The 22,564-nt window shown below is 39.6% G+C and overlaps 1 protein-coding gene across 1 annotated transcript in view; it reads left to right on the plus strand.

Annotated features, from left to right (window-relative positions):
- Positions 1–22,564, plus strand: part of CALCR (calcitonin receptor) — a 149,380-nt gene that overhangs the window by 124,902 nt on the left and 1,914 nt on the right. The window contains exons 9-13 of the mRNA XM_032875028.1: positions 5,585–5,738; positions 10,845–10,905; positions 10,991–11,057; positions 13,414–13,632; positions 14,351–14,392. Of these exons, the coding sequence (XP_032730919.1) occupies positions 5,585–5,738; positions 10,845–10,905; positions 10,991–11,057; positions 13,414–13,632; positions 14,351–14,392 (543 nt within the window). The remainder of the gene's footprint in view (positions 1–5,584; positions 5,739–10,844; positions 10,906–10,990; positions 11,058–13,413; positions 13,633–14,350; positions 14,393–22,564) is intronic.

Below are 22,564 nucleotides of genomic sequence, written 5' to 3' on the forward strand. Positions count from 1 at the left end.
GGAGGGCACCCCACCAGGGATCCTGCCCAGCACTGTAGGTTTTTTATTGGTGTCAATAGCCTGACCCCTTCAGACATTTGCAAGAACCATAGGTCTGTTAGGAAAAAAGGACTCTGGAATTTATTTGCCAAATCTTGATTAAGCAGCTCTTATTTTGATACCTGAGAAAAAATCAAAGTAGGTATCAAAATATTTTTAGTGAATGACATTATAAACACTACCCAAAACCATATTCATTTAGATTTAATTGGATCTACTGCTCACCTTTTGTATAAATATTATTGAGTTGGGGCGCCTGCGTCGCTCAGATGGTTAAGTGTCTGTCTTCAGCTCGGATCATGATCCCAGCGTCCTGGGATTGAGTTCCGTGTCGGGCTCCCTGCTCAGCAAGGAGCCTGCTTCTCCCTCTGCCTCTGCCTCTCTCTGTGTGTCTCTCATGAATAATAGATAAGTAAAAAGATAAATAAATAAATAAATATTATTAGGTTTAAATTCTGAGGGTCCAGAGAGGAGAAACAGCAGAGACAAAAAGATGGTCAAGTACATACATATTTAAAAGCAATTACATGTTCACTTAACCTGTAATCTAAATGTCCAATAAGTAAAATGTAATAAAAAATTAACCTGGCAAATTTAACCAATGTAGACCACAATTCTTTATTAAACAGCATTTCTAAAAATGTCTTTTCCTTCGAGCAAAATATCTAGAGATTCTTCTTCCTTGGCTCAAGCAAATATAACTTTGCACCCTTCCTTCTGTGCTAAAATGAACTGATGAGAAACCTTTTCTGAAGCTTCAGGGAAACATAAATAATCATGCTTAATCACTGGAAATCACTCTGAACCTAGAGCAAACTTTAAACTTTCTACTTTAAAGCATGACAAACCTGGCGGCTTTGACTTGACAGAATTAATTTAGAAGCTGGACCTGTTCACCGATACTTCATTTTACCAATGAAAGGCAGAAATTGCAAGTATTTTGTAGAAGAGAAGAGGTTTTGGTCACATATAAAATATATTATGTGAACGAAATATGCACTGGCTTGGCCCTTGCCAAAGATTTCCAGTGTAGAAAGCTTACCTTTGGCAGCACTTCTCTGGGCCTTCAAGACTCTAAGTTTCTTGGGGGTATGGTTGGTGTTTAAAAACTTTAATCTTCCAACCTAATGCCTGTAATCCAGTCCAAGAGTTAGAAGTATCTGTTATGCCACATTCCACATCTACATTTCCTATGGTTCGCCATTCCCATTCCCTTTAATGTCTTCAGTCCTTCCACTCTAAGGTTTCTATGAATGATAGGATTAAATGTGTAATCCTTTCCAGAGGTATGGCATTTTAATAAGGAAATAGTCTTAAACTAAAGAAATGAAATTATGTGGCATATCAGACATTTTGAAGATGGTGGAGTGAGTTCTGAGAGGCAAGATGGTATTCCCTAGCTCCCTTTCAGACCTGGTAACATACCCATAGGGCAAAGGTACCAAGAATGGTTCATGGTAGATTCTTCAATGGCTTAAAAGTAGGATATAGGCTGTGACCTACTATTACCTGAATTGCTTCCATAGATCAGTGCTGATTTCCTTTCTACTTCTCAGCCCCAAATCCTTCCCTTGTCCCCAGCACAACCAAAGAACACCTAAAAATACTGACCACCTGTTCTTAGGTTGGTCTTTTCTAAAAAACCAAAAAATTCCAAGGCAGTTTTCTTATGGAGGCATTCTTTCCCCCATTGAATGTTTTTGTTTAAAGATTCATCTATTTATTTGAGAGAGAGAGAGAGAGAGAGAATGGTCATGGGTAAGGGCAGAGGAAGGGAGAGAGAGAATCCCAAGGAGACACCGAGCTGAGCATGGACCCTGACTCAGGGCTTGATCCCACGACCCTGAGATCATGACCTGAACTGAAACCCAGAGTCAGATGCTTAGCCACCCAGGTGTCCCCACTGAATTGTTCTTAAAAACACTGACACACATTATTTTCTATGCTACGCAGATGAGAAGAATTATTCTTAAGTGTGGTTGGGAGATATATTTGGAATAAAATCTGCAACTGAACATCAACAGTCCATAAAATTTTGAGGTTGACTTAATTGATTAGACTAAAGAAAATCTTTTTGCCATAATTCCAATTCCATTTTTAATCAAATTACTATAAAGGCTCTTCATACCATGTGATGAAAACATAGATTTGTCTAATCAGTATACCGAATCAAGAAAACTGTAGGATCTCTTCTCTTGATAGAGACATTATTGCTCAAAAAATTTTATATTTTATTGAAATACAAACAGATAATGAAGACACTAAATGGTGATACAATTCATCTGAAGCCAAAGTGGATAGTACTGCTTTTACTTCTTAGGATACGTATCATTCACAGAATTATCTCTTTGTTGCCCATAATAATGAAGAAAATAAAATAGAGCATAATTCACAAATTCCAAATATTTTTGACTTGGAACATTTGTTGTTTTACTTGGGAGTGATCTAGTTGTATTTGAATATAGATTATTTCTTGCAATTTAAGAAATCATTAATCTATACAAAATTATAGTATTATGACTGCTTCCTGGAAGAATAGTCAAAGAGCTATTTAGCTAATTTGATCTCAGAATTAATCTCTTATTACCTCATGCTGCTAAGCAGAAAACCATCCGAGAATGATGGGGAGGACTAACCTTAGGTAAGAGGACCTGTCTCTTTGTTGAATGCCTGGTTAACTCCATCCTTGAGGGAAGAGTTGTAATCAAGTCAGAGATTATATGACTATACCTTATTTATCTTGATATTCACAGACATACTAGAGTTCCTGTCTCATAATAGGTTTTCCATAAATGTTTGTTGAATGCACCTGAATGACCTTGAATATCTTAGGCATGTGATTCTTCACTAAGGAACCTAAATTAAAAATTCCTATTTTGAAAATACACAAGGGAATTAAGGTCTGGTTATATATATTTCGTAAGTGTTCCCCAGGTGATACTGATGAACAACCGTAGTTATGAACCACTGATCTAAGTGGTGATGAACTTTATAAAAATTTTAATAATCATCTTGATCATCTAGATATATCAAATTATGTCCATGATATATTGGGGGGGAAAACTAATAGACTGTTGATTTTCAGACTTTTTGTGAACTTTTGAGCCATTTAGCCTCAAAAAAATATCTTACCCTGAACCCAAATACAAATGATTCTCATTATTCAAAGATTCCATATTTGTAAATTTGCTTACTTGCTAAAAATTTATTTGTAAGTCCAAAATCCATATTCTCAGGGCTTTCATGGTCATTCACAGACATGCACAGAGTAGCAAAAACACTGAGTCTCTTGATGTACACATTCTGTACAAGGCAACATTCTGTCTTCTTATTTCATCTCACATAGTGTAAATGTCCTTTTCACGGTCTATTTAATTCCACATTTTTCACATTTGTGTGCTTTTTGTTAGTGATTTAATTACTTAAAATGACCCCCAAGTGCAATGCCTAAATGCTGTCATCCTCCTAAACACAAGAAGACTATGATGTATCTAACAGAAAAAAAAATAGGTATGTTAGATGAGTTTCCCTCAGGCAGAAGTTATAGTGTTGTTAGCCATGAGTTCAATGTTAGTAAATGAACAAAATAAAATAAATAAATTCTCTTTAAACAGAAACAAATAAAAGTTATATATTGATTGGTGGATGAAAATATTTAGACCAGAGGCTTAGAGGAACCTGGCCCTGTATTTCCCTTTGGAGCAATAGCTCAGTATTTGCTAATTCAGTTTTTGCAGTAACTTTGCAGAACGTAACTATTGTGAATAATGAGAAGTGACTGCATATAAAACATGAAGCCAAACTGCTCTGGGTGACAAAGAGCCACCTCTTTGCACAGGGCTATTGTCTTTATCTTTTTCCTCTCTCTTCCTCTATGAGTGGCAGCCACCTAAGTATTCTACACTGGGGTTCTTGACCCGGAAGGCATAGAGCTTTCAAATAAGAGTAGTCTTCAAAATGAATGCAGAGTATCGACTGCATTTCTTATTTCAGCTGTATATTTGAGTTCATGTGCACCTAACAAGTATTTGCTTAGCAAACGCAAACTCATATAAAATTAAATCAAATAATTCCAATCAGGAAAGTATTCAGATAGAGGAAAAAAAAAAGTCAGTGCCTTCCTAAGCCAAATAAAAATTATTTTGGGTCACCTGATGTTTTGAATTCTGTGCACTGCTGTTCCACTTTGGTCAGAATCAGAAGTTGCTTCTGTCTCTGAAAAATGTAGTATTTGCTTTCTTGTGGACCCAGCTGGCATTTTCCTATGTTCTATGAGTCCCAGAAGGATTGAGCACATTGGATTCTCAGTAAATAAATTATTACGGGCTATGCATTAAATAGAAATCTGCAGTCCTGAAAAGGTTAGTGCAGCGCTGAAAGTCATGTTATGGCTTTCTTACTTTGTAAAAAAGAAAGCCTGAAATTGGTCAGATTCAAAATGCAATAGGGAGCAACATGATGTAAAGCAGAGAAGTTGGCAAAATAATAATGCAAATAATCATCTCTAATACCTAACGTCCTGAATAGTAAATGTTGTTGTTGTCTTTATTGCTACAGAGAGTTAAGCACAGTTAGATATCTTAGGGTAGTGATCCTCAACCAGGAACATTTTGCTCCCCAGAGTATATTTGGAAATGTCTAGAGACATTTTTGATATTATGAATGGGTCAGGGCTGCTACTGGTGTCTAATGGACAGAGGTCAGGAATAAGGCTAAGTGCCCAGCAATGCACAGGACAGCACCTCATAAGAATGACAATAAATCATCTGGTCCAAAATATTTGTGGTACTAAAATGAGAAGGCCTATTCTAAAGGTGACTATGAAATAATTTAGGGTATTCTGTTATGCAGTTTAAGCAATGATTATTTCTATAAAGACAATATGTACCTGATCTGATTCCCCAGAGATGTGGTCCCTACCTCTGCACTGAGTACTAAACAAGGATCTATTCCTAATCTCTGTGCACCAAACATGTGGATCCCAATTTAGAAGCTAAGCCTCCCATATGAAAACAAAATCACTCACGTCAGATGGGTTCAGCATAGGTCCTGGCTCCTACATGAGAAATTTATCACTTGGTTCTCTCCTCTGTATTGCTAACGAGACATCAACAGATCAATGGACTTTAGGAGCATCATGAACAATTTCTGGGTTATTCACCTCATTGGCCACAGAAAAGGGGCCATAAAAGTCATGTGAAAAATCCTTGGACGCTCAAAAACTGTAGGCTCAGAAACATTGCAGGGAAATCAACCTGTTGAGTCTATATAAGTCACCAGAATGTAACAGGAAAAGAACACTTTGAGGACATGGCTTCCATTGCCCTAAATGGCTGTTTACCTGTAATACGAATGCAATACTAATGGTCTATGCACTGTCATTCTGATTTGTGGGGACAGAGGGGGGCACATGTCCACAGATGCCTAGGGAAACTCCCTCACAGGCTGGATGCAGATCCTTTGGTTCGTATTAACATTTACCCTCTGTTCACTGTCACACTCTTGCCAATATCTTCCACTGACTTCTTCCCTTTCTTTCTGACAGCTGAGCTGCAAGATTTTGCATTTCTTTCACCAGTACATGATGGCCTGCAATTATTTCTGGATGCTCTGTGAAGGAATCTATCTGCACACCCTCATCGTGGTGGCCGTGTTCACCGAGGAGCAGCACCTGCGCTGGTATTATCTCTTGGGCTGGGGTATGTATTTTTCCCGCTGAGTTTTGAATCACCTTCACCTCTGTCTGTAAATTTACAGTCTTCTTCGAGTCTTGGTCTCAAAAAATGATCAGGAGTCTAGGTCTTGGGAGGAATGATGCGACACAGGTTGGGGCAGGAGTTCAGTCTCCAAGAGAGCTTGGTAGAAGCCCTTTAACAGGTTCATATGCATTGTGATCAGTGTGGGAGTCAGTCCAGAGAAGGAGGAGTGTGGTTATGTGTTTCACCAGGAAGCAGACCTCACTACAGATGGACGAATGTGCCCTGACTGAGAGAAGATCTGATCAGACTCTCCCCTCAGTTTTATTTATCACCTGTTTGTCGTGCAAAAGAGAGTTTCACATTTTTAATTCTGTATCTCCTCTGTTCGGGCACCACTTCCCTCCCTTAAAAACATTCCTTCTTATCAATCCATCAGCAGGACTCCTCCAGTGTGAAAGATCAGGAGGTAGACTATCACCAAACAATAGACATAAATAACCTCATGGGACTCCACAGTGCATGGCAATGGCTTTGAAAAGCCTGTAGCTGGTTGCTTAAACCATCGCTGCTTCTGCATAGATTGACTAAGGTAGAGTGTTGAGGTCAATGAGGCCACTCTAAAATTTCTCCCCTTCCCCCAGGGGATGCTAAAGTCTAGCTCACTCTGATGGAAGGAAACTAGGTAGGTAGTAGAGGCAGGGAGAGGGAAAAAGGTCTGGGACCAAAGAGCATGCTGTCAAAAAAAAAAAAAAAAAGACCCATCCTGTGAACCTCCCATACCAGAGAAAGAGCCTGACTGTAGAGCCAAAGGTTTGCCCTTATTCTTCACTGATAGGGTGACTGGCTCTTGGAGCAGAAGCTGTGGATTATCCTCAGTTAAGCCCACTCTTTCATGCGGCATTTGGCAGAGCCCCTAAAAATATTGATAGGAAAGGAAAGAGTTAGTGTGGAGAGAAGATAATCCAAAGGTTTTCTGAAAACATCAACCTTTGTACTTAAACCCCTACTCAATAGGCATTGTCACCAAGGTATGGAAATATATCTGGGAAGTCATGTAAGTGACCTAAAGTCTTTCACAGTCTACACCAGGCCTGGTCCTATGTGATACTTGTTTCAGTAACACCCTTCCTAACAGCTGTATATGGACTTAACAAAACATATGACCCCAAACCAATAGGACAAATGTATAATGGTGGGTTAGTGGGGCAGATACTTGGGGTGTGTCATCAATGAACTGATCATGCTATGTCTCTTTTGCTGCAAGTAACAAAGAATAAGATTCTCTAACTTAAGCAAAAAGAGAATCTAGAGTATCTCCTGGAAGTCAAGGGCTGAAATGCCACCAAAGCTACTATAAGGGTTGCACACTGGGACTAGAAAAGGAGCACTCTCCCTCTATCTTTTTTTCTGTTTTGTTTTGTTTTCCCCTAAGCATCTGTTTTAACCATTCTCTGTCTCTATAGACCGTAGATCACAGGGTCTCCAATCCTAATGGTCAGTACAAGCTATCCCAGATTTTCCTGAGCTCATATATTTCTGTTCAAGGTACATAAAAAAACTAGATGCTTGTCTTTAAGTGCCAATTCTGAATAGCAGGACAAGAGAATCTGATCGGTCCAACCGAACTCAGGGGGCCAGCCCCGGCTCAATGAATCATGGCCACGGACTTTGAGAGGCAGATGATCACATAGTGCAAACATGTCTGGAAATGTGTGACCCATCCAAAAAAATGGGAGACGGGTCTTTGTGACTGGACAACCCATCTAGAATATACCCCAAACCACCTCACCACTGTTCCCCCACAACCCCCTCATTCTGTTACCTTAACCATCCGGCGAGATTAGAAAGCAGGCTTGTGACTGTCCTGCCAGTTTCACGTCCAGTGCTAGGTTCTCTTGCTCTTCCTTGACCTCAAAACACATAGAATACAAAGACCAAAATGGCCTTTCATTATTTTTTTTCTTTTAGTAGCAGCCTTCCACAAAGAGGCTGATCTTACCTTTCCCTGACCTTCTCAGCCTCATATGTACCTTGTCAGAGATTTCTTGTCCTCCAAAGCTAATCATACCAGGAATCAACTGAATGCAGTTCAATGCCCCCAATAGTAATTCTGATCATTACAATAGTAATGATTGGTGCTGGTCAGATGCCTTCCGACTGAAGACCTGAAAATAACATCCCACCCCTGGCCTGCCACACACACACACACACACACACACACAACACACCATTTCTGTCTGATGTATTTTACATATTTCCTTTAAAATAAAATCTATGGCATATTTCTTATATTGGTTTTGACTATTCAAAAACATCTATCTACCATACTCAGAAATTTTTCCATGGAGAAAAAAAGGCTGTAAATTTATTCTTGCCTGTGACATTCAACAGAGATGAGGGCACCCTGGAAGGAACAATTTATAACTACTCTTTCCATTCTGATGCATTGTGAATTAGTTATAAAACTTTTGACATCATCATAGACAGCTTGATGAAGACATCTGCTTAACACGCATAAACAATTCAAAGGGAAAAAGGAACAAGCTGTTCATCTGTATCAAAAAGAAGGTAATAAAAATAAGTAAAAATATTTATGGGATACCTTAACCTTCCTTAATCAGAAAATACTTAAAACTTTATCAGAATGATTGAAGTGGAATCCTAAGGAACATTGCACTCAGTAAGGTAAGCATGGAATCATAAATTTAAAAGAATGAGGATTTGCACTTCCCCCTAGACAGATGTTTGGAAAGACAAATAGTCAACCAATATAGTTCTAAAATGTAATTATTTTTTAGCAGGTCAGACCTAAATCTATCTTACTCTACCCTTGCACACATGCGCGTGCGTGCACATGCTCCAAAATTCCACCAAACCCTTTACTGTGTTTGAGAACAAAATTGAGAGACAACCATGATGATGTGTTTTGAAGCAATAGTTCTGTCCTAGAATTTGGGCAAGCATTGTCTTTGGGTGGGAGGAAAACAGCTAAAGGCACAACTGAAATAATGCCTCAAGAAAAATAGTGTCACAGAATCTTTAAAGAATTTCTAATGGAGCAGAGAGGAAGAAATTTCTACTGGGTAATATTTTATTGTCCTTTTGAAATTATTTTCACACCTAAAAAGTATGATAGTTCCTAACTTTTATGGTACCATGAAATAAGGTAAAACCTGTGCTTTGAAAAGAGTCTGAGAGTGGGACAGCCGAAGATTTGGTCCAAGAAAGCTGTGCCCGAAGATGTGACTTTGTTTACAGGTGACGTATGTCCCATCCATTCATGTCAGCTGTGAGTAGTATTACCCACTCCAGGATCTGGAACAGATCCTAAAAATTATAAAAGACATAAGGAACATCACCCTCTGGCAGGAAAGTATCCAGTGGTGTAATTCTCCCCAATAGAAAGTGAAAGAATGCTTTTTTTTTTTTTTTTTTTTTTTTTTGGTAGTTACTCCCTTACAAATCTGCACAGGGCCACTTACTAGTTGATTTCTCTCAAATCGAACCAACTTCAAATAGTGAGGTTTAGTTCTCAGAAAAAAATTATTTGTTTTACAGCCCTCTCCTGATTGATTCTTCACCTTGCTCTTTCTCCTCTTGTTATAAATTAAAGAAGAAAATTCCCTCTGCGGACTCTTAAAATGAACACACAAAATTTATCTAATCCTCCTAAAAAAAAAAAGAATCCTAGGGAGAAGGGATTATTTGTACACTCTCCAACTTCAGTGGCAGGAAGGGCCTTTAGGGCTCTTGGGTCCTGGGGGATAACAGGAAGAGGAAGGGCAAACAAACTGCCTCAAACAAGGCAAAGAGCACTAGGAATGAGCAGAGTTGGGGTCCGCACTCCTCTGTACATTAAGGAACACCACCTCCTCTCTACAAAATGATGAGGTGGGAGTGAGAACTCCATATGCTTCTTCTGCTAATTCTAAAACATATGTTTCAGAATATATCGAGAAAATGAATTTCTGTTTCTAAAACCCAAGTGGGGAAATGATATGTTAGAACTGCTGTGAATAAAACACAATTATGTTTTGTGTAAAGAGTCTAACTCAAAATTCTCTCAGGCCAAGCATTTAATCAATGGCCCTATTGAATTATATGCTTCATGGGTTAAGAAGCTGAGGTTGTTCTCAGGTGAAAACTCAATATTCTGAGGCAATGTCTTTTTGCATAGAATTCACAGAAAATAAAAATGTGGAGGTCTAACTCACTTCTGAGATACGTTTCTCAATCTGATGATAATTCTAAATGCTCTTTCTACAAATGTCTCAACCAAATCAAGCAATATTCTGTTGGGCTGGGGTACATCTGAGGAAAAAAAACTATTTTGCAAGAACCACAACTATATTCTAGATGACACTTAGAGAATGAAAATTGATTTTAAAAAGAGGTACCCTGACAGAATGCATTGCCGATAATGACCTCTATCATTCTATTTATAAATTCAAAGTTGCTTTTTACTAGAACTTAGAGTTCAGTGAGGGAAGTAGACTCCAAGTTGCCTTCATAGAGGTTCCGCAGGCAGAACTTACAGAGGGTAGGGAAGGCATTCGTGCCCTGAAGTATTTTAATGGAAAGAAAATGGAATCGATACATGTGATATAAACAGACAGGAAAAAGAAAAGCCTACAAGAAATATTATGAACATCAACAAGGATTTCAGAGCAATCGGGCTATTGTCTCCGTAAGCTATCCCAGGTCATTGCCCTCCATGGTGACCTAACTCCTGTCTATTAAGCAGTCCAGTTCACATGCAATGAAGAGCCTTCTGGTCTCAACTAACAGTCATCACCACAGACATAATGATGGTATAATGGTCACAGTGAGAGTAACAAGGTACCTACCATCCTGGATAATCTTTTAAAGACTTTTAATTACCTGGATGCTCTTCACAAAACTCTGAAAGCACGTGATGTTCTAACCAAGAGAATATTTATCAGGATTGACCAAAAATAGTTTGTGTAAAAACATCAGGGAAGTATCTTGACAGAGATATTAAAATTTGCCACCTTTTTTGAAGATAAACTACCATTTTCCACTCAATCATTGTTGTAGCTTAAGATCAAGAAATCAGGTGTGATTTCTGCTTTTTCACATTTTTAGGATTCCCGCTGGTGCCAACCACTATCCATGCGATTACTCGGGCTCTGTACTTCAATGACAAGTACGTATTTTGGTGGTTTTTAAGTGAACGTATTTGTAAGTAAAATGCATTTATATTCATGTATTCCCTCCCTCCTTGTTTTCAGCTGCTGGCTGAGTGTGGAAACCCATCTGCTTTACATCATCCACGGCCCCGTCATGGCCGCACTGGTGGTGAGAATTGCTTTTATTAATCTTGTTGTTGTTGTTGTTGAGAATTGTTTTTTAAATCCATTATTAAGTGTTATCTCTTTGTGAAGATTTCTGTAAAGATGGCTCTGTGTCCCATATGTCTCAGGACTTCAAAATTAGGCTAAGGTAATGATGATCTATAATGAGATCATCTGTAACAATTTAATTTGAGGATCTTCAAATGAAAAAAATAATTTTTATTTAACACCATTGGGGAAGGGTTGCATTAAGTTCATTTCTACACCCGCCGTCACAAAAATACAGTTTTCTTGAAACAACGCTATACCTACCTGCTCCTCATTAAAGGCAAAGATCAAGGTACTGAAGAATGGTAAGAAGATGTTATTGAGAAGGAAAGTGAAAAATCAGAGTCCCTCTGCACCTTTTTCCCTGGTCTCTGCCAAACAAAACCATCTCTCATTTCATCTCTGGTCCGTGAGCCATCGTGGGAACTACCACTGAGCATACACTTCAGGCCCTGCACGTACATTGCCAAGGCTCTTCCTAACAGCAGCCCTTTGAAGTAGATACATCAGGACTATTGGTACTCATTAGGAAAACTAGACCCAAAGATTCAAGTAAACTCATTCCCAAATCACAGGACTAGTAAGAAGTTGGGGTTGAGGAGAACATGACCATCTGCATGTATTTCCAAGCTCTTTGTTTTTACCCAAGGTTTACTCTATGGTAGTGAGCATGACAACCAGCCCATTTAATATTTAGACATTATTTTTCCCACTAGCCTCAAAACAGTGCTTTTCCCTTGGAAAAAGAAAATGAAAAACAGTCCAAGTCATAAATCATGTTCTGCTCATGTACTGAAGAAGTATCCATTAGAAACTGATCAAACCAAGTCACATCCAACCTGACTTCCTACTGCCCCCAGTGTCTCCAGTGCACACTCTATTTCTTTTGCCCTCCTCCAGAGCCAGCCCAACTGTCCTCACAAAGACCCACGGATGTGGATCTTGAATATTTCCAATACCTCATAAGAGTTTAATTATTACTAAAGGTCTCTCTTCTTTCTTGAGTTTTGGGGGCAACTATGTTTATTTCTATTCTGGGTAGAAAAATCACACTAATCACTTAAAAATAAATCATCAATTAAATTTTAAAAACAACTTTGGTTTCAAAATTAATCTCCATAGCCAAAAGTAGTTTGTGACCCACTGCAATGGCTAATATTAAAAAGTGTGACCATACCAAGACTTGGCAAGGGTAGAGAACAACTGGAATGCTCAGCTAGAGCTAGAGGGAATGTAAAATGAAGCCACTTCTTTGGAAGACAGTTTGCCAGTTTCTTATAAAGTTAAATATACATTTACCATATCAACAGGCAGTTCTACTCCTGGGTACTTACTCAAGAGACACGAAAACATATGTCCACACAAAGACTTGTATACAAATAATCATAGCATGTTAATTAGTAATAGTCAAATTGTGAAACCTTGCCAATTTCTATCAACAACAGAATGAATAAACAAATTATGTGTATTATCCATGTAATGGAGTACTACTCAGCAATAAAAAGGAATGAAATGCCAATATACACAACGTGAATGAATCTCACAGATAATAAATATGTCAAACCAAAGAAGCCAGACATGAAAGAGTACATACTGTATAACACTCCACTTCTGTGGTAATAGAAATTAGTGGTCGCTTGAGGTGGAGGAGTTGTTGAAGCAGGAGAGAACTTCCTAGGGTAATGAAAATGCTCTTTTCTTGTTTGGAGGGGTTGCTACCCAGATACCTACATTTCTCTAAACTTCTTGAACGTAAACTTAAAGTCTCCAATTTACTGAATGTGCCTTACACCTGAATGAAGTCATGTTCTTTAAAAAATGTTATTAGAAAGAAAAGAGGCCTGGGATAGCTGTCTCTACTACATAAACTTTAGAGATGAATTCTTCAGTCCTCATTTCACTTTCTGGGAAGTAGTCCTGCCTAAGAGGAAAATCTCCGTAATGAAATGACCAGAAAGCAAGATCTAAAAGTGTCGGTTATGACTCTCCTTCGTAAAAATCATAAAAATCAAAGTGAAGAACAAACCACCCTCATTGTAATTAAACTTATTTACTTATACAGAAAAAAATGTTTTCTCACTTGGACAAAAAAAGAAAAAAAAAAAAAAAGGAAACGTTCATTCAGGTCTGGAGAGGGTCTTCAGTTTTACAGCTGCACCCGGTAATGCCGAGCTTATTACACCAACTCACAGGCCGTCTCTCCCGTCCTGTGACATCTGCTCCCAGGATGAGATAAACAAGAGTCAAGGAAAGCAGTCATCGTTAAGTCAGCCGGACCTGGATGATTTGCTTATAATGTCACATCTTTGCAGGTCAATTTCTTCTTCCTGCTCAACATCGTCCGGGTGCTTGTGAGCAAGCTGAGGGAGACCCAGGAGGCGGAATCGCACATGTACCTGAAGGCGGTGAGGGCCACTCTGATCCTGGTGCCCCTGCTCGGAATCCAGTTTGTCGTCTTTCCCTGGAGGCCTTCCAACAAGATGCTTGGGAAGATCTACGATTACCTGATGCACTCTCTGATTCACTTCCAGGTAAAGAAGCCAGTGGTGTATTGATCAGCTGTTTGCTCAGCCAATTGACGTAGGCAGAAGCACTTCTAAGGTCCATCTGTGATCAGAAGGACCTTTGCAAATATATATAACCTGGAAGGGATACAGCTTCTCTTTTTCTCATTACCTGTTTCCCCCTTTTATTTTTGAATCTCAAAACCGAGGAAGGAAACGAGGGGGGGTGGGGGGATGAGCTTTGAGAACACATCTTTCTGAGGACAAAGACTTGTCCAGGGACGGACCCACTGCACAGTACTGAGTACTGAGGACAGAGTTTCTATTCCCACCGTCCTTTCCACCTTTCCTTCCCCTATCCAGTAGTTTGAGGGAAAGCACATTTGTTTTGCCTTTATGAGGGGGAGTTTTGAAAATCAACATAACCACCGCCAATCAGTTTCCCAACCTGATAGCTAGCATCACAGTCACCAATGCCATGAAAACACAGGGCAGAGAGGCAGATGTTCCTGTCAGTAGGAAATGTCTCCAGTGGACCCCAAGCTGAAAGCTGTACCCTCTTAAACTAGAACATTCTTATAGTGAAGCACTGAATATGAGTGTGCTAGTAATTGTCTTTCATCTAGCCTTGATTTGCTAATACAATAGTGAAATGATCCTCTTCAGGCTGTCTATTAATATTGATTCCTGAACAACATAACGCACCCAAAATTAATCTCAGTTCTATTTTTCTTCCTCTTTTAAGGGATTCTTCGTCGCCGTGATCTACTGCTTCTGCAACAACGAGGTAAGCGTGCATTTCACATAATACCATCCCTCGTTGATATAAAGCCAGCACTTTACAGCTCCCAAAGGGCCTCTGGTCACATTTCATTTGCTCTCACTTCTGCAGTTGACCTCACAGGGTTCCACTACTTCACATGAATCTTATCTGTGTTTCTATGGGAGAATTGTAGATATGACCCACATGGGCAGCTATGTTCTGATTTCATTGGATGGCATCTTAAGCTGGTCAGTCCCTTGAGCAGCAAGAGCGAGAGCTATTCTGGATTCTCCTAGAAAGAGAAGTCATGCTGCCATCCTTTTGGAAGACTCGGCTCCTCACTGGGGCTGAGCCAGGATCCAGCCAGTATGAACTGGTTCACTGCTTTCTTGTCCTGTTGCTTGGTGCCAGTGTCATACCATGTCTTCGACATTGTGGCAATCCTCCTGAAGTTAATATCCCAAAAGGAGCTTCAAATAAGTAATTTATTATCTGAATATTTAGCTCAGTGAAATCTAGAGATCCACATGGCCAGTGTTGTCAGGGAGCGGTTAGCCAGAGTGCCCTTTCTTGCAATGAAATCTTCTTGCCTGGGACCCCAACTGTGAAGTAGAAACATGGAGCTGCTTACTGTCCCTAATGCAAACTGGTGCAGCCACTGTGGGAAACAGTATGGAGGCTCCTTGGAAAATTAAAAACAGAACTATCATATGATCTGGTAATTCCACTACTGGGTATTTACCCAAAGAATATGAAAACACTTATTCAAAGAGATATATGTACCCCTATGTTTATAGCAGCATTATTTATAATAGCCAAGAAATGGAAGCAGCCCAAGTGTCCCTTGATAGATGAAAGGATAAAGAAGTTCTGGTACATACATACAATGGAATATTACTCAGACATAAAACAGTGAAATCTTGCCATTTGCAACATATATGTTAATTATACTGGAATTTCTTTTTTAAAAGTGGAGCTGCTTAAATTTGTACCAAAGAAGACCCAGAGTTTCAAGAAACATAGTTTGTAAGCTCCCTCATTTTTCAGGTGAGAAGCCTATACTCTAGGAAGAACGTGTGACTTGCACAATGTCACAATCATAGTTCCATAATCAGGACTAGAACCTAGATTTCCTGATTCTTAATTAAATGAACTAAATATTCCACTGCACTGTAATACGTCTATGATTCCTCCCTGGAGCTTGGCTCATATACTTTTTCTAGTTATATACGACATGAATTGTAATGTGCAATTATTTTTTATCATTTTACATGGATCCCTATTTAGAATAATTCTATACCAAGGAAAATAACATTTGGTGAAGAGATCAACAAACGTATGATTTTTCCTGTTAGTAATTAGAAAGGTTTTCTAACCAGAATCAATTGATCTTTAATTCTCTACTCTATATTTCTTCAGTTAAACAGAAAGCACCTGTAAGATTTTGCTGTTCTATGACGTATTATTTATCTCCAACCTTGTCACTGCTTTACAAGATTTTTGTCTCTCTCATTCTACTTTTTAATTGGTACATTTTATTCCTCCTCTCATCCATTCACCCATAAGCTCATTCCTTCATTCAGCAGAAATAGATTGTCCATTCACTATCACTAGGGGCTAGACTGAAGGCCTGGGGTAGAAATGAAAAGTCACCCTTCTGCTGTCAGCTGTTAGTGTCTCTTTGGTTTTTTGTTTAAGAATAGCAAAAACTAACTAAATAAATAAGGTTTAGGGCATCCCATATTTATATCAATTTCTATGAATGTATAGTCTGTCTTTTAAGTTGTTTCAGGTGCCATACAAATAAATTTTCCACCTAAAGCAGTATCTCTATAGGGCTAACATAAAAATCAGGTTCAGAAGGGGCATACCTTAAAAACATGAGAGGATTGCAGGCATTTGCAAAAATACTTCAACCCTTCCTCTGTTTTAACCAAGACGCTGTCTTTGAAGCATCAGGCATAGAAAGCAAGCCAAGAAGTCCTCCTAACAATTGAACGTTTCTATTTCGATTCTTTTACCGGGGAAGCTACCAGTGTGACATTTCTAATAAGATAGGAATTTTGTACTGTGCCAAATGTAACATCACAGCCCCATGAATTTTAGGTTTGCGGCTCTCCACTGGGCCTTCTGTGAAGGTGCTGTCTCTACCCCATCAACCCCGGCAGGGCACGCAGCCCTGCTGGCTGGTCTCGCAGCTGCCACTGCCACTGCCACAGAGCAGTGTGTGGGCTTTGCTGGGAGCACGTTGAGTTTTAGCAGAGATTTAAGGGCTGAGATGGCAGCTACACAGTGCAGAAGGAGGTTTTCATTTTCTTTTCTTACCTGCATGTTGTCAGTGATTCCCATTATGGAAATTGGTCAGATACCGACAGATAGACTAGAAGCAGGGAAGGAATTTGGAGAATGACAGGAGTAGGAATCAGGAAGCACCCACGAGGGCATGCTTATGGATCACGTATTTCCTACAAGTCTTCCAAGAGTATGGATGTTGACCAAGTATTATTAAGTATGTAAGGGACCTCAAAGAGATGATGACGGCTACAAAGATGCCCAGCGGTTCTGAGTCGCATCTTAAAAATGGAGAGAGCACCAACAAGACAGTGGATGCTTTCCCTTTCCATGGGTCTTGCTATTGTCCATGCACTGTGGGTAAAATCGTTTGTTGATCAAAGTAGCATGATCAGAAAGATCTCAATTTAACAGTAACAGACTGGAGTGGATGGAAACTACCACTGCTTTTCTTTGTTGTAACTTGTCTTGCTTTAGAAAGCCTATCCCACCAGCTTCTAAGAAACGGCAGTCTCTTTCTAGAAAATATTTGGTTCCAAAGCCTTTATCCAAAGGTGCAGTTGGTAGGCCCTGCTGACACTCAGGGTGGCTCCCTCACTTCCAAGGAGCCTAGAGATCCTTCTACTGTGTCGCTTCCTTGACCAGGCCCCAGCCTTGTTCTGCCACACCAGTTCTCTCTTCCACCCACTCAAGGAGCCCAGAGGGTCAGCCTCCTTTCTTCACACTGTGAAGGGCCTACAAGTCTGTCTTTAACACATGTCACAGCCATTCCCACTCCACCACTCGGGTACCAGCTTGCACATTGTACCAGGCCAAGTATGGGACTTCTTTACATGGCTATCAATTTCTAGACCTGTGCTCTCAGAATCAAAGAGAAAGACTTGCTATCCTGGGGTGTTTCTATGGTTCCTACTTTCTGTCTTCTCCCCATTTCCCCAGGTATTCCCACCACAAAGGGGAAATGCAAGGTCATTTGTGTCTCTGTATATCTCTCTCCCTCTCAGGACTGGAAGGGCTTTGTACTAACCACGGCTCCTTCCTATCCTCGGGGGACTCTCCCTACGCTATATCTTGTGTGTCCTCTATACTATGGCTTTTAGTAAAATTCTATTTCCAGGGTAGTATGGTTTTCACTTCATAATGCAAAGATAAGATTTTCTATTTAGAAATTCTTTTTCTCACTCAATAAAACCTGGTTTTCAAAGCTGTTGTCCTTCTAGAGACTCAAGAAAGTCAGCTTTGAGACTCAAAGCTAAACAGTGATTTCTTTGTTCTAGACCAGTATTCTCAAACTTTCGTGTGCATCAGAATTGCCAGGGAAAGTTTGTTGAAACATAGAGTGCTTGACCCCTCTCAGAAGAGTTTCCTATTCAGTAGGACAGGGATGGGGCCTGAGGAATTTGCATTTTTGACGAGTTTCCAGGTGATGCTGATGCTGCTGATCAGAGAACACACTTTGAGAACCCACTGTAAGCAAAATCTAATTTGTTCTTCAGGCAATGAATGGCCATGACTTAATGAATGAGGGAGTTGCAGGGTAATGTTATTTAGGAAATATAATAGTTAAATATTTTCAAAAATATTAACCTTATCATAGATGATATTTATTTGTGTGTCTTCTAGAACAAGAAAACTTCTACAGACTAGAAAAGTACGTAGTGAATGGGAATTAGAAAGCCTGGTCTTATGATCATGAAGTACCCAATTTATCTCAAACTGTAGGGCATATACATTCTGTAAGAAAAAGACCAGTAAAGATAATGCTCCAAAAGGTGAAAAAAATATCAGTGACAACTTTATGAATAATATTCAGAAGCATCCCTCAGTATCTAATTAACAGGGTTAAATAGGGGTTCCGCTTCAGAAGTCATATAAAAGCATTTAAAGCATACTTTCAAGTGTATCTAAAGTGTTTTTAAAGTTCATGATTTTTAATCTTAAATTTCGATTGCAGCAGGGCCTGTTGAGTTGTGGCATCAGCAAGTGAAGGTGTGAGGGAGCAGGTTTGAAAATCTTTCTTATCCAATGGATCAAAACTCCTGGGAATAAATCCCACCTTCCACTCAACAGTATATAACTTCTGGTGCTTATGCTGAACTTGAGGAAAACTAAGGCCAAAGATGAAAGCATTCAAGTCCAATTGCGAAGATTCTGACCTGATTTTCTTTTTCACAAATGTAGAAACTGAGGCCCAAATACGCCAACCTCATATAGATGGTTAATACTAGATCCAGGTGTAATACTTATGACTTCAAACCATCAGATCAGGGCTCTATTTTTTAAAATGGTTAATAAAGAAATTGATATAATTAGGGAAAATGTAAAGTGATCTGTTAATTGCTTTTATAATGAGTGATGAATCTATATAATTCAAAACTTTGTACGTTATATTTATCACATTGGCTACTCCTAACATTTCTGATGCTTTTCAAGAGCAATGAAAAGTCTCCCTGGGTTTTTTTTTTTTTTTTTTCCCCAAACAGATTCAATGCCCTTATTTTAGTGATCAAAGCAGCATCAAGCTCAACCTGTGATATTGTAGGAGATAATTGCCCTATTAAACTATAATTATTCAAGTGTCTTTTACATCCTGCTAAGGGCCTATTCTTATATGTGTGGTTTACAAATTGAAGCAGATTGCCATCTCCACACAAAAGAATAGATCATAATTAGGGAATGCAATTATAGAAGGCTACGAACGTTTCTGTAATAGTAATAATATAAAAACATAAAATAGGCCTCAAACCCTTTGGCCTCATGCTGGGCAGGGTACTTCATTAATACGCATGGATAGGCCAATGGGGATTATTTTCTTTAAATGTGAGGAGAAACAAAGCCTTTTTTTTTTTTTTTTTTTTTTTTTTGTCCTCTGGGCACTTTTACAAACTCACTCTAAACTTAAACTGTCTGCTTTGGATACCTCTAAATATCTGTGTAAGTTTTAGCTATAAAGACAGTGTTGGTATTTGAGAGATGCTGAATCCACAGAAACTGTCAATTCCCTTTGTCTGGGGACATCGCTTCTCCAAAAATATGCTGAAGCAGTATATTTCCTAATTCCTCAACAGGGCATTTGATGGTTCCTAGATTATAAACCTGGCATTTAAAGCATTAAGGACTTACATTTAATAGACAGTATGACCCAAATAAAACCATGCCATCTCTTGGCTAGTCCCAACAGAAAAATAAATGGTACAGAAATCCAAAAGAAATCCAGGAAGTAGCAAGCCTGGGCCATGGATCACTCTGTAGAGACCTAGTGTAGAATGTATGAGATCAGCAACTATGTGTGTCATTGAGAGGTCTTTGTATTTTCTTAGCACTACCACCCTCCAAAAAAGAATATGACAGAAGAGTTTCATTTTAGTCTGAAGACTGGAGGTCAACATCCTGCCGTAATAACAGTACAGTAATAGCAATAATAACAGTAGCCTCCCTGTGTAGTACTTTAAAGCTTAGATGCCACTTTGATATATACTGTCACAATTTAATCCTTCCAACAGCAAGGTGAGGTAGAAGAATTGTATTGAAGAAAGGAGTCTCAAAGAGGTTAACTATCCTACCCAAGATTACAAGGCTAATGTGGGCAGAGTGAGTTTCTTGACCCAAAGTTCAGTCCTTTCTTTCATGGCATTGAATGAGACCCAGTGAAATGATGCTATAGGTGGAAAAAGAACAGAAAGGTGGTGCGATGTGACCCAATGACAGTCTTCCTTTCCTGCCCAGCTGGTTGCCAAGAAGTGCCTGCTTCTGCTCATTTCCAAAAGTAGCAACTCATTGGAGCTCAAGAGCAGTTCCCAAAAACACACACCATGGCATGAGAGAAGATCTAGCAACAGTTGTAGGTGATCTGACACCCAGTGGCTTATGGTTTACCTCTGAAAGGAATTCAAGTTCTCAAAAAGCAATGATTCTAGGTCTCATATCAAAACCCATGAAAGAACATTTCAATTTCTCCATAAGGTTTTCCCTAGATGCTTTCAGCTCCCCACCCTGGTACCACCAGATATCAGTGCACTAATTATGGTCATTAGTGATCATTTTCTTGTCTGAAAGAGTTATGAACTCATTCTAGAATGGATGTTGACAGTCCGCAAGTATTTGTTGAAGAACTGCTATATGCCCAACAGCATGACATGTTCTGGGAATACAAAAATGAATAAGACATGGTTCCTGCTTTTCAGAATTTTCTTGTACAGGAGGAGAGAGACACACAGCAAGTCACAATGTGATAGCGCAGTAAGAGCAATAATGAGTATAGGTTACTGCAACAAGAGCACAGAAGAGAGACTTCTGACTCTGTCTGTATCAAGGGGTCAAGAAAAGTTTCCTGGAGAAACAGAGTTGAGTCCTGAAAAACAAGTTTGGGCACCAGTGAAGGGTGGGAGAGGGCCATTCCGGTCAGAGGGAGCAGCGTGAGCAGAGAGACCTGATGGGAAGAAACGATATAGCTGGTGGAGAGAGACAAGCAGTTTGTTAATTTTGGAGAATTCAGGTCAAGGCCATAAGTGGCTTAAAACCACTCTGGCAGAGAGATGAGCCAACTCAGACAAAAGCAGTAGAATGATGGGAATTTTCCACTCCTGCCCCTGATAGCAGCTCTGTGCCTGGTGTCTAAGTGCTCTTACAGGACCAGAATCCCTTCTATCTGTGCTGGCTGGGTGACTGAAATAGAGGCATTTGGGGTAAATAGCTAAAGGACAAAACCATCAAACCAAGATTTCAGGTCACTCTGGGTATGGACTGAATTCCTTCTGAAGAGAATAACCCCAGTCCAGTTCAGCCCATTTGGAGTATGTCCCCCTACTGCTGTTTTGAATGTCAGCAGCCGAGTGCAGGAAGCCAGTGTGAGCAAGAGCACATTGTTTCAATTAGAGAGAGTAAATGGACCCAATCCTTCAGACTTTGTCTTCTCTTTGTGTCTTGACCTCTAGACAGAAATGTCACAGAGGGGGAACAAACTAGTCAATGCTCAGTTATTCAGCACTAAATGCAGATAAACTGTCCTAATTGCTTTTCTTCTTTACTGTTTCATTCTTCCTCATCTCTGCCTCTTCTATTCCTCCAATCCATCTTGTCCCCTCTAGCTGTATTACACCTTCCATCTGTACCTCTTGCACTAATGTACTTAGGAAACCAAAAGAAGCAAAACACTTATATGAATCAATTTTCAACCAGTAAATAGCCCTAATAAAGAACTAGGCCGGATAGGAGACTGAAGGTGTCAGACTATCAAAAGGGAGATACCTGACTCTCAAATCCAGCCACATTGACTGGCAGAACCTTGGAGGGGGTGGGGGGTGGGGTCAGCAAGGAAATTACTGCTGCTATGCACCAACACCGTATGAGGTGATTCAGATAACCTCAGTATATCTTACTCATAACTGAATTTGTGTCCTGATCTCCTCTTTACAAAGGAGAAAAGTCTAAGAAAGAAAAAAACAAAAAACTAAAAAAGACAAAAAAAAAAAACCTATGCAGGCAACAAGCTGGGACCCAAACCCAAAGAGCACAGTCTTTGGAGTTGATGTGTCAACAATTAATGCTCTCATCCTGCCTAAGCAATGACCACAAGAAACAAATTCTATTTTCAGTTCAGTTCAGAACTTGATGGTCAGCTGTCTACAGTGTGTACTGTGGCCAAGCACATGGTCAGGAGCCACGAGCTTCCCCTGGTGTGGCTGTGGAATGTGGAACCACACATTCCAGTGGTTCTGACCCTGGACACGTTACATAACCTCAGCCCCCATATGTAAAGTGAAGGGAACAGTAGCCATTAAATCAGCAGGATTAAATAAGTTCATACTAATCAAGAGCTTGGAAAACGGCATGTGGTAAGCCCTCGGAAAATAACAGCGACAGCTCCAATTTTTCATGCTGTCCATGACCCTCCATATGTCTTTT

The sequence above is a fragment of the Lontra canadensis genome, unplaced genomic scaffold, assembly GCF_010015895.1.
Source record: "Lontra canadensis isolate GAN:19392208 unplaced genomic scaffold, GSC_riverotter_1.0 scaffold2, whole genome shotgun sequence".
Classification (NCBI taxonomy): Eukaryota; Metazoa; Chordata; class Mammalia; order Carnivora; family Mustelidae; genus Lontra; species Lontra canadensis.